Raw genomic sequence first — 12,869 nt, 5'->3', positions numbered from 1 at the left:
TCATTATCATCTCCAATATATTTTTTATCTTATCATAATCTTTATGTAATTATGTTAAAATGATGTATGTTAATTAAAAAAAAATTATGCCTCACATTTGAATATTTATATTATTTTTTAATATTTATATTTATTATAAATTTTCCTTTCACATGAGAATGTTTATATTCTCAATTTAAGGTAATATAAAAAAAATTATGTTTATATTCTCAATTTAAGGTAATATAAAAAAAATTATTTACTTATTATTATTATTAATTTTTATTTAATTTGAAGAACTCTTTTGTTTCATTAAAATAATTTTCGTTATTTTTCAACCATTAAGTATATATGTTGATATTTGAAAAGTTTTCTTAATTCTCTAAGATATTTTTCGTCTTATCATACCTTAGTTATACATTTGATTTGATTTTTTTCGATAGTCTCTCAAATTATTTCTAAAACACACATTTGTTAGTTTTTTAATATTTTTATTTATTGTTTTTATTTTCATCATGTAGAATAATATTGCGATATATTCTATCTAATTATTTTTTATTTTATAACTCATTATTAATCATAATGTAATTTTTTCACTTTAAATTCTGTTTGAAATGGTTAAGATTATATATATATATATATATATATATATATAATGATATTTAGGAATTATATATATATATATATATAATGATATTTAGGAATAGTATATGATAATTCACTACAAGAAAAACATGAAATGGTGACTGATTTAGTCAGTAACCCATATCAGTCACTATTTTTCGTCATTGGTGGTAGTAGTTAATTTATTGTCTGAATCAATGACTAAATTAGTGACCGATTCAATGATCGAATCGGTACTTGATTTAGTGACCAATTTAATTACTAATTTATTTGTAATTTAATGACAAATGTTTTGGTCACTAATGATATTTCTATTTAATTTTAACCACTTCAAACATAATTTAATAATTAGTTCTCTAAGGTATTTTTCATTTTATCATACCTTAATTATACATTTGATTTTCTTTGTGCGATTTCTTTCGATAGTCTCTCAAATTATTTCTAAAACACACATTTGTTAGTTTTTTAATATTTTTATTTATTGTTTATTTTCATTATGTAGAATAATATTTCGATATATTCTATCTAATTATTTGTTATTTTATAACTCACTATTAATCATACTGTAATTTTTTTTCACTTTAATTGTATAAATAACTTTCATTTACTACAATATAAAAATTTAATGTAATTGATATGAATATTTTTTTGTCACTATCCAACATATATTGAAGTTCAAAAGATACAAAATCTATGTCAAAATTTTATTATTATGTTTATTATTTGTTCTTTGTGTCATTTTGATCAAGTGATGTATTATAACTTTTATTAGTGTATAAAAAAGAGATTCATTATAATTTAAAAAATTGAAGTAAACAAACATTTAAAATATATTTTAATTTGAATATTTGTTTTCCTTTTATTATTATGTTTATTATTTATTCTTTGTGTCATTTTGATCAAGTGATATACTATAACTTGTATTAGTGTATAAAAAAGAGATTCATTAGAATTTAAAAAATTGAAGTAAACAAACATTTAAAATATATTTTAATTTGAATATTTGTTTTCCTTTTATATTTTTTTGAAATATTTTTTAATTTTATCAACTAAGTTCATCAATGTTGTAGTTTGCAAATTTAATAAATGTTTTGGTTCACATGAAATTTTATTTGATATTCTAATATAAAATGTAAATAATTATAATTTATTTTAAGGTATTTGGCATCGAAGAAAATCCTCCTAATATTGAATATTTCATAATATTATGTTTTCTTTACCGTAATTTTTTTCTTTTATAAAAATTAATATTGAAGTAGTTAGAACACGGATACGGGTATGGGTACGAGATTATACCCGTTACCCGGTGGGGATGGGGATGGGAAAAAAGTTTGATACCCGTTGGGTTTGGGTATGGGGATGGGGATGAATTTTTTATGCGGAGATGGGTATGGGATAGCGAAACTCGTCCCCGCCCCGTCCCGTTGCCATCCCTACATATAAGTGTTATTATGAAGAAATAATATTTGTCATCACGTCCTTTTAATGCAAGCATGAATCAATAAGATTAAAAAAACTCAAACTTTGTTATTTTACCATTATCAACTAACTCATCGAACACTTTTTTAATCAAATAAATTAGTTTAAAACCTGAAATTTGTAAGTCAGAAACACATTACCTTATTATATATTTTACGAGATCCAATATACCACCACATTTGACTATTTTAAAATTTTTCACAACATAATTCATTAGTAATGGAGAATTAAAATTAAAGATGAGGAACATGGATCGATCATAATTAAAATTTAGATTATTAAATAATAGAGATAATTAACAGCTATTTGATTTGGTATGATTTATCGATTGATAAATTGAGAGAATTGTTAACGATCACCTCATTGTTTCCTTCTTTTCCATTTGGAATTATCCCAACTCTAATACAAACCATCTCGTCTAACTGACCAATAAATGCGTTAATGTCCTTTTTCGATATCTGGTATCACATCGAATTTTGTACACTCCTTCCATTTGAATCCACCAATATGGTTCTCCATGTCCAACAATTTTACGTAAACATTCCCATTTCGAGGACAAATTTCTACTGGATTCTTCTCAAAATTAGTAAAAAGAATATGTTGTAGTGAGTCTGGAGGTAAGTCGTTCTCAATGGAAATGCCTATAACAACTGTTCGAGTCAGCATTTGCAGAGACCAAACTCTGCAAATTCAAACACACTGCGAACAAAACCATAAACAAACCACGAATTGAGTTTGAGATCGACATTTTTTGTGTTCTGTCATTTACGATTTTGCTTGTGTCTATATATAGTTGTAATGACTCTATATATGAGTTTCATTCACTCCAACATTTTTCATTCATTTGATTCTCTCTACATGGAATTTGTTTGAATTCACGTTTCATTTATTAAAATGATTATTTTATTGATTTCTTTTTAGTTCTGTTTAGTTGACTTTGACCATTCTTTTTAAGTAAAAATAATTATTTATATAAAAAAAATATATAATGTTTCTAATTAAAGTAGAGTAATTTTCTTAAAAAAAACGTCATCTAGAGGACAGAAATAAAAAGCATTTAATACTTGTTTGAATGTACATGTGAAATTAATTTAATGTTTTATTTAATAAACTTAATTAAGTTTCCATTCATTTTGATTTAAATATTTTTAATTGTCTATATATTATAACTTTTAGATGGTACATAGAAGCTATCATATTAAAATAAATAATTAATTAACTCTTCTTTTAAAAAATAACGGTTATATATAATGTTTTTACTGCTATTTTTAGAGAATTATATATATATATATATATATATATATATATATATATATATATATATATTTCTCTCGTTTTTGTGATTAATTGCTTATATAAATAATAAAATATATATATTTGGGCTACTCAATTAATATATATGTAATATTACTTATTGAATTCTATTGTGTTATTTGGTCCTTGTAAATACAACATTGATCTTTTTATATACATAATATATTCGTAATTTATTTTTAAATGTAAAATAATAATTAATATATATATATATATAATAATAATCTATAACTATATATAAAGGGGATTCCCTCTTTTGTGTCCACATTTCATAATTCCAACTTTACCCTTTACAATTTAATTATTTATTAAATTTTTAAAAATTAACGGTTACTTTTACAAGTTTTTATAAAACTATTTACTTATCTCCTTCTTCTTTTTTCTCCTACTATCCATCAATATTTATTTTTCTCATATTTTCTCCATATATTTCACTTTAATTTTTATAAATATACTTTTATTTTGTTCATTAACTTAATAACATTACAATATCATCAATTATTAATATAATTCAAAAAATGCGTACATACAGACGCGATAGCGCCTGTGTTTACGCTAGTAATATATAAAGGAGATTCTATTTTTTGTGTCCACTTTTTAAAATACCAATTTTACCCTTTAAATATAATAATTTATTAAACTTTTAAAAATTGACCTACTTTTACAAACTTTTTATGAAATCAGATGCCTCTTCTTCTCTTGTTCTTTATTTATCAATGATTATTCTTTTATTTGTTATGATATATTTCACTTTATTTTTAATAAATATAATTTTAATATATATACATATATATTAACTTAATAACATTATAATATTATCACCTACTAATATAATATCATGCATATTTAAAAAATACATGCACACAGGCGCGATAGGCGCTATCGCGCCTGTGTTACGCTAGTATAAATAATGATGTTTATGTTTCCTATAATTTTAAGTAGATATTAATTTCATCATTTATACATTTTTTTTTATTTTAAAAATTATATTTACTAAAATTAAACTAAAAAATATGTAAATAAAATTAAAGTCTCATAATAAAAAATAAACAACTATATTATAAAAGAAAGTTAAAAAACAAAAAAAGTGTATCACTTTATTGAAATCTAGAGTTACATATTAAAAATGTTCTATACATATAATTAAGGAAAACATTTTATTTTTCTTATATACTTTCTTGATAAGATTTTTTTAAGTAACGCATCCCTTTGAATTTTTTGTTATTATATAGGCTTTGCAAATACGACTATTACTTCGTATATTTTTCAGTAATGATATAAAATGTTTCTTTGATTTTGATTTGATATGGTATTACAAATCTTCTTGAACGACTAGGAAAAATTCTTTATTTTCTTATACGTAAAAATTGCCTTGGTTAATGCATATTATTTTAAACATTTACAATCACAAGATAAACTGACTCTTTATATTATTGTTATTACGTAAAAACTAGTAAAAACATAATTACGCGCACGTATGTTTTTTTTCTTTTCATTATAGTAAAAATTTATTAAAAATAAAATAAAATTTATTGAAAATAATTATAAAACTAAATAATTTATAATTTTTTATTACGTAAGTAGTTTTTTATTATAAATAATTATTCAAATTCAATAAATAATTATTAAAAAAATAAAAGTAGAAAATAATTTTTTATTATAAGTAATTATTTAAATTTAAAAAGGTGATTAACAAAAACTAAAATTAAAAAAAAAATGTAAATACTAAAAAAATGAATTAACTTTATATAATACTAGCAAACACACAGGCGCTGTCGTGCCTTTGTATTTGCATTTTTTAATTTTCAAGAAATTTAAGATCAATAATAGATATATAATTTTCAAGAAATTTAAGATCAATAATAGATATATAATTTTCAAGAAATTTAAGATCACTAATAAGATATGTAAAAAACTTTTAAATAATAATTTAAAACAAAAGAGATTTGTAGAAAAATGATTAAAAGTAAATTATTTATAAAATAATTAATTTTTAAAATAATTAAGGGTAAAACGGGTATTATGAAATATGGATACAAAAAGAGGAATCCCCTTTATTGTTATAGAATAGATATAGATTAAACAAAAATAAAAAAATAAGATAGGTAAAAAAAAAATTAAATAATAATTTAAAACAAAAGAGATTTGTAGAAAAATGATTAAAAATAAATTATTTATAGATAGAATAGATAGATATAGACAGTATTTGTCATCACGTCCTTTTAACGCAAGCATTAATCAATAACAAGATCGAAAAACTTGTTATTTTACTTTTATCAACCAATTTATGAAACACTTTTAATCCAATAAATTAGTATAAACATGAAATTTTACCTTATTAACCTAAAATTAGTTCGTCATATCACAATATACCATCACATTCTGATATTTAAAAAGATGAGAACATAATTCTTTAATCTCGCAGAATTAAAGTTAAAGACGAAGAACTTAGATTGATCATAAGTAAAATTTGGATTAAGCAATAGGCATAATTAACAAGTATTTGATTTGGAATGATTTATTGATTGATAAATTGAGAGAATTGTTAACAAGAACCCCATTGTTCCCTTTTATCCCAATTGGAATTGTCCCAACTATGATACAAACCATCTGCTCTAACAGACCAATAAATGCTTTGATGTCCTTCTTCGGTAGCAGGTTTCACACTGAACGTTGCACATTGCTTCCATTTGAATACAGCACTATGGTTCTCCATGTTCAGAAATTTTAGGTAAGCATTCCTATTTCCAGGACGAATTTCCACTGGTTTTCTCTCAAAATCAGCAAAAAGTAACAGTTCTGGTGAGGCTGGAGGCAAGTCGTTCTCAATGGAAAGCCTTATAATGTTTATATCTACATAACTGTTTGAGTCAGAATATGCAGAGATCCAACTCTGCAAATTCAAACACACTGCAAACAAAACCAGAAAGGAAACACGAATTGAGATTGAGATCCACATTTTATGTGTTCTGTCATCTACGATTTTGATTATATATATTGTAGATGAGTTTCATTCGTTCAAAAACTTTTGATTATTTGGTCTTGTCTACATGTAATTTATTGAAATATTAATTATTTAGATGATCCTATTTTGGTAGGAGTGTGTTAATTTGGTCTCAATTTTTAAAAATGTTTCAATTGTGTTCTAACTTAGGGAGAAGCGATTCAATTAGTTTCTTTTAAACAAAAATTAGTTTCTTTTAAACAAAAATTATCAACGATGTTAACAACATGTCATTTGTTAATATGTAGTTTTTAAAAAAAAATTAATTTGTTTAAAAAAAATTGTGTAAAAGTTTTTGTTGTCACATATCAAGTCATTGGTATGAAACGTGATGACCCGGTTTATCTTACATGGCAGGACAATGTCTGTTACATGTCTGTATCACATGTTATTGTCTTGATTACGATCCAATTTTTATATATGTCTCTTTGATTTAATTTAATTTTTACATATATTTTTTTTATACAATTTAGTTCCAACTTTTTTTTAAATAGAACAATATTATGCCTCTCTCTAAATTGAAGTCAAATTTATTATATGTATAAATATTTTACAAATATTTTTTTATTAAAAGTAACATTTAACGTATTATACTTTTTTATTAAAAGTAATGTTTTAAACTCTGACGGTGATATGATGTAACTTGTGCATTCATTCATTTGTATTTTTTTTATGTATCTAAAATAAATATTATTTTTATTATATTTAAATGAATAATCTATTTGAATAAGTATAATTATTTGTTTAATTATATAGAATCATAAATATAACATTTAAATAAAAAATAAACTTAACTTAAGGAAAACCAAATAATTAATTATAATTTTTTTTTACTGAAATTAATTAATACAAATAGAGATAATAATAAAATTAAAAAATTAATATTTATATATAACATTAACATAAATTATTAATGATACCTAATAAAATAAAATGATTATATCATTAAAATTTATAATCAAATTTTGTAGTTATATAATATATTAGGATGAATCCAATATTTTTGTCATTGTTAGAGTCTAACACAAGACATATTTTACAATATAATATTATTTCGTAAGCGCCAACTAATATTTTAGTGAAGAAAAGTAATTTTTTTAACTATTAAATTTTGATAATTTTTTTTACAGTTGATATTTTTTAAGTGATTTTCTATTTTTTAATTTTTTTATTTTTCTATATTCCAAAACTAATTAAAAGATACTATCTAAAATTGTAAGAAAAAATTATCAAAATATCATTATCTTTTAGTGAATCATTCTACTTAGGTCACATTTTTTTCGTTTAAATTTGTATTAAAGAAATTAATATAATTATTACATAGAAATAATTTTTGTCATCGCGTTCTTTTAATGCAAGCAATAATCAATAAGATTAAAACACTCAATCTTCGAAAAATGCACAAGATAATTATTTAGTGAGGGAGAATTAAAATTGAAGACGAAGAACTTAGATTATGATGATAATTAAAATTTGGATTAAGCAATGGAGAAAATTAACAGCTATTTGCTTTGGTATGATTTATTGATCAATAAATGAGAGAAATGTTAACAAGGAACCCAATTCCCCCTTTTATCCCAAGCTTTAGAGTCCCAACTATGATATACACCATCTGTTCTAACAGACCAAAAAATACGTTGATGTCCTTTTTCGTTACCCAGTATCAAATCGAAATTTGCACACTGACGATTGATAGGTTATATATATTTCATATAGGCTATGGTCATGGTCATGACATAGTTATGGTCATTGAGAGATTGTGGTTCTATATGATTATATGACATTAGTCTTACACATATAAGACCTTAGACACCACTTTTACACCAAAATCTTAAGGCAATGTTGTTTTGGGTCTTTATTGTTATATAGTGTTTAACTTTATCTTTTCTATCCAATGTGGAACTTTTTGACTCACACTTAGACTATTTTCAACATCGATCCCATTTGAATCCACCATAGTGGTTCCCATGCCCAACAAATTTACGTAAGCATTCCCATTTCCAGGGCGAATTTCCACATCTTGATCCTCAAAAATCAGCATAAAAGAACAATTTTGCTGAACCTGGAGACAAGTCGTTCTCAATGGAAATGCCTATAACGTTTATATCAATCGAACCCTTTGAGTCAGAATTTGCAGAGACCAAACTCTGTAAATTCAAACACACTGCGAACAAAACCATAAACAAAACACAAATTGAGTTTGAGATCGACATTTTTTGTACTCTGTCATTTACAATTTTGCTTCTGTCTATATATAGTTGTAACGACTCTATAGATGAGTTTCATTCCCTCCAACACTTTTCATTCATTTGATTCTCTCTACATGGAATTTGTTTAGATTCACAACGTTTCATTTATTGAAATGATTATCTTATTGATTTTTTTTTTACTTCTGTTTAGTTGACTTTGACCGTTCTTTTTAAGCAAAAATAATTATTTATATGAAAAAACATATATAATGTTTCTAATTAAAGTAGAGTAATTTCCTTAAAAAAACGTCATATAGAGGAAAGAAATAAAAAGCATTTAATACTTGTTTGAATACATGTAAAATTAATTTAATGTTCGATTTAATAAACTTAATTAAGTTTCCAATTCATTTTGATTTAAATATTTTTAATTGTCTATATATTATAACTTTTAGATGGTACATAAAAGCTATCATATTAAAATAAATAATTAATTAACTTTTCTTTTAAAAAATAACGGCTAGATATAATGTTTTTACTGCTATTTTTAGAAAATTACGCACACATATATATTTCTCTCGTTTTTGTGATTAAATACTTATATAAATAATAAAATTATATATATTTGGGCTACTCAATTAATATATATGTAATATTACTTATTGAATTCTATTATGTTATTTGGTCCTTATAAATACAACACTGATCTCTTTATATACATAATATCGTAATTTATTTTTAAATGTAAAATAATATATATATATATATATATATATATATATATATATATATATATATATCAATATAATGATGTTTATATTTCCTATAATTTTAAGTAGATATTAATTTGATCATTTATACATATTTTTTTTTATTTTAAAAATTATATTTACTAAAATTAAACTAAAAAATATGTAAATAAAATTAAAGTCTCATAATAAAAAATAAACAACTATTTTATAAAATTTAAAAAAAAAACAAAAAACAAAAATAAATAAAGTGTATCACTTTATTGAAATCTAGAGTTACATATTAAAAATGTTCTATACATATAATTAAGGAAAGCATTTTATTTTTCTTATATGCTTTCTTGATAGGTTTTTTTTAAGTAACGCATCCCTTTGAATTTTTGGTTATTATATAGGCTTGCAAATACGACTATTACTTCGTATATTTTTCAGTAATGATATACAATGTTTCTTTTGTTTTGATTTGATATCGTATTATAAATCTTCTTGAACGACTTGGAAAAATTCTTTATTTTCTTATACGTAAAAATTGCCTTGGTTAATGCATATTATTTTAAACATTTACAATCACAAAAGTAAACTAACTCTTGATATTATTGTTAGTACGTAAAAACTAGTAAGAACATAATTACGGGCAAGTATTTTTTTTTCCATTATAGTAAAAATCTATTAAAAATAAATATTTTTTATTGAAAATAATTATAAAAAAAATTATATAATTTTTTTATTATGTAGTAGTTTTTTATTATAAATAATTATGAAAATTAAAAAAAATTAAAAAAAATAATTCTTTAGTTATACAATATCACAACATTCTGATATTTAAAAAATATCACAACATAATTCTTTAGTTATGCAGAATAAAAATTAAAGACAGAGAATTTAGATCGATCATAATTAAAATTTGGGTTAAGCAATACAGATAATTAACAAATCGAAAGAATTGTTAACAAGAACCCCATTGTTCCCTTTTTTCCCAACTTGTATAGTCCCATCTATGATACAAACCATCTTCTCTAACTGACCAATAAATGCGTTCATGTCCTTTTTCGATACCTGGTATCACACTGAACGTTGCACATTGCTTCCATCTGAATCCACCACTGTGGTTCTTCTCCATGTTCAACAATTTTATGTAACGATTTCCATTCCCAGGTCGAATTTCCACTTCATTCTTCTCAAAATCAGCAAAAAAAAAAAGTTTCGGTGAACCTGGAGGCAAGTCGTTTCCAATGGAAATGCCTAGAACGTTCATATCTATAGAACCGTTTAAATCAGAATATGCAGAGATCCAACTCTGCAAATTCAAACACACTGCAAAAAAAACCAGAAAGAAAACTCGAATTGCGATGGAGATCGACATTTTCTGTGCTCTATCATTTACGATTTTGCTTCTATCAATATATAGGTGTTTGTGGTGGCTCTCTTGATGAGTTTCATTCAGTCAAGGACCATTATGATTCATTTGATTTTGTCTACATGTTATTTATTTAAATTTAAATTTAGCTTTGACCCTGATTAACGGATTTTGGTGTCATTCTCATTATACATAAAAATCCAAATAAGGCCATAACTGAAATATTAATGGTGTTTCATAAAATTATTAATTCAGATAACTGGAAAAAAATTGTAAAATGACCAAAACATGTTATACAAAAGCCCAAATTAGACCATAACTGAAAAATTAATAGTGTTTCACAAAATTATTAATCTAGATAACAGAAAAAAAAATTGTAAAATAATAAAAACATGTTATTGTGTAAAGAAAAATAATTGTAACAATTTCATAATATAAAGATATTATGATATAACGATATAAAAATATAATAATATGACTATATAACAATATGATTACAATATGATATAACACTAACACGACATATGACATAAAGTTAACATGATATAACGATAACACAATATATGATATGACAATATAACAATATGACGATACAACAATATAACATTTCTTCCCTCAATTCTATATGAATAACTTTTCTATCAAATATAAACTTCATTACAAGTTACAGAGCTTCTAGATAAATCTAGATTATATCTTATCATTTATTTTTTTACTTAAACTCCGAAATTTAGCCTTTGTCTTTTTTAATTTAATTGAGAAAAAAAATACATAAATTGAATATAAAATCAAAAGGACATTAATTACTAATAGTAGAAGAAAGAAAGATTATTTCTAGAAATACATCCATGAACAATTCGAGTTATGACTATAATATTCAAATTTTGAAATAAAAAATATCCCATCTATAAAAATAAAAATTGAAATATTTTGAAAAAAATAATATTTTTTGTCAAAATATTTTAATTGGTACACTAAATAAATAGTACAATTATGAAACTTTTTGTACAATTTTATTTCTAATATAACAATGTAACGATATAACGTTAAAATTATAAAATTTTATACTAATAAATTATTAAATTATAAATTATAAATCATAAAATATAAAATTTTAAATCTTCAACCTTACACGAATGCTTAAACAACACCAAAACACAAGCACTGGGATAAAAACATGCTCGGTATGAATTCCAATAATCAAAGAAGACCAGATCTGAAAAACTGCAATATATTTAACTTAAACTTCTCAGAAAACACAAAATATCATTACAGAGCAAGGATTCAAAATATACATCAAAAAAACCCTAACCCCGGTGAAACAGCTTAAGAACTGGTAAATTTGGTGACAGCCTTGGTGCCTTCAGAGACGGCGTGCTTAGCGAGTTCACCGGGAAGAACAAGACGAACAGCGGTCTGGATCTCCCGCGATGTGATAGTAGGCTTCTTGTTGTACCGAGCGAGCCTTGATGATTCTTGAGCGAGCTTCTCAAATATATCATTGATGAAGCTGTTCATGATCCCCATTGCCTTGCTGGAGATTCCAATGTCAGGGTGAACCTGCTTCAGAACCTTGAAGATATAGATTTTGTAGGTCTCCACATTCTTCGCTTTTCTCTTCTTCTTCTTGTCACCGGAGGTAGCATCCTTAGGGATCTTCTTCTCCGCCTTCGCTTTCTCCAGAGTCTTCTCTGCGGGTTTTTTCTCAGCAGGTTTCTTCTCACCCTTGGCCATGGATTGATAAAGAAGAAGGTTTGAGAGGTTTTGAGAGAAAATGAGGAGAATACAAAGGTTCAGTGATGTGATGTATGTAACAGAAAAGGTGTTGAGTGGTTTATATAACAATGGTTCCTGGAAGCTGATTGGTTGGGCTTGTGTCACACGGATCCATGACGTGGCAGGATGAATTTTGGTTTTGGAGGGAGATTTCCGTATTTCAAGTTAGTGTTTTCATTTTTTTTAATTTTAGAATAATGTGACTTATTTGGCGGGGTATTTTTGGGGCGTTTGCATCTTTGAAAATAAAATTTAAAAACTAAATAAAATCAAACTACTGTTTATAAGGTATACACGGCAAAATATTTTTTGATTGAGTATATATATATATATATAACAAATTAATGAATTTTATAATTATTTTATTATAAGTGATTATTTAAAGTTAAAAAGGTAAT

General features: G+C 24.1%; 1 protein-coding gene across 1 annotated transcript; it reads right to left on the bottom strand.

Moving 5' to 3' along the window:
• Positions 1–11,912: 11,912 nt before the first annotated feature.
• LOC114190600 (histone H2B.11-like) lies at positions 11,913–12,516 on the bottom strand. Its single transcript, XM_028079551.2, has one exon. The coding sequence runs from the start codon at positions 12,427–12,429 to the stop codon at positions 12,022–12,024; it is 408 nt and encodes a 135-aa protein (XP_027935352.1). The 5' UTR covers positions 12,430–12,516; the 3' UTR covers positions 11,913–12,021.
• Positions 12,517–12,869: the final 353 nt, after the last annotated feature.

The sequence above is a fragment of the Vigna unguiculata genome, chromosome 7 (genome assembly GCF_037176805.1).
Source record: "Vigna unguiculata cultivar grain cowpea cultivar isolate G323 ecotype 2 chromosome 7, ASM3717680v1, whole genome shotgun sequence".
NCBI lineage: Eukaryota > Viridiplantae > Streptophyta > Magnoliopsida > Fabales > Fabaceae > Vigna > Vigna unguiculata.
The sequence above is the reverse complement of the archived record's forward strand: the minus strand, read 5'-3'. Positions and strand labels throughout refer to the sequence as shown.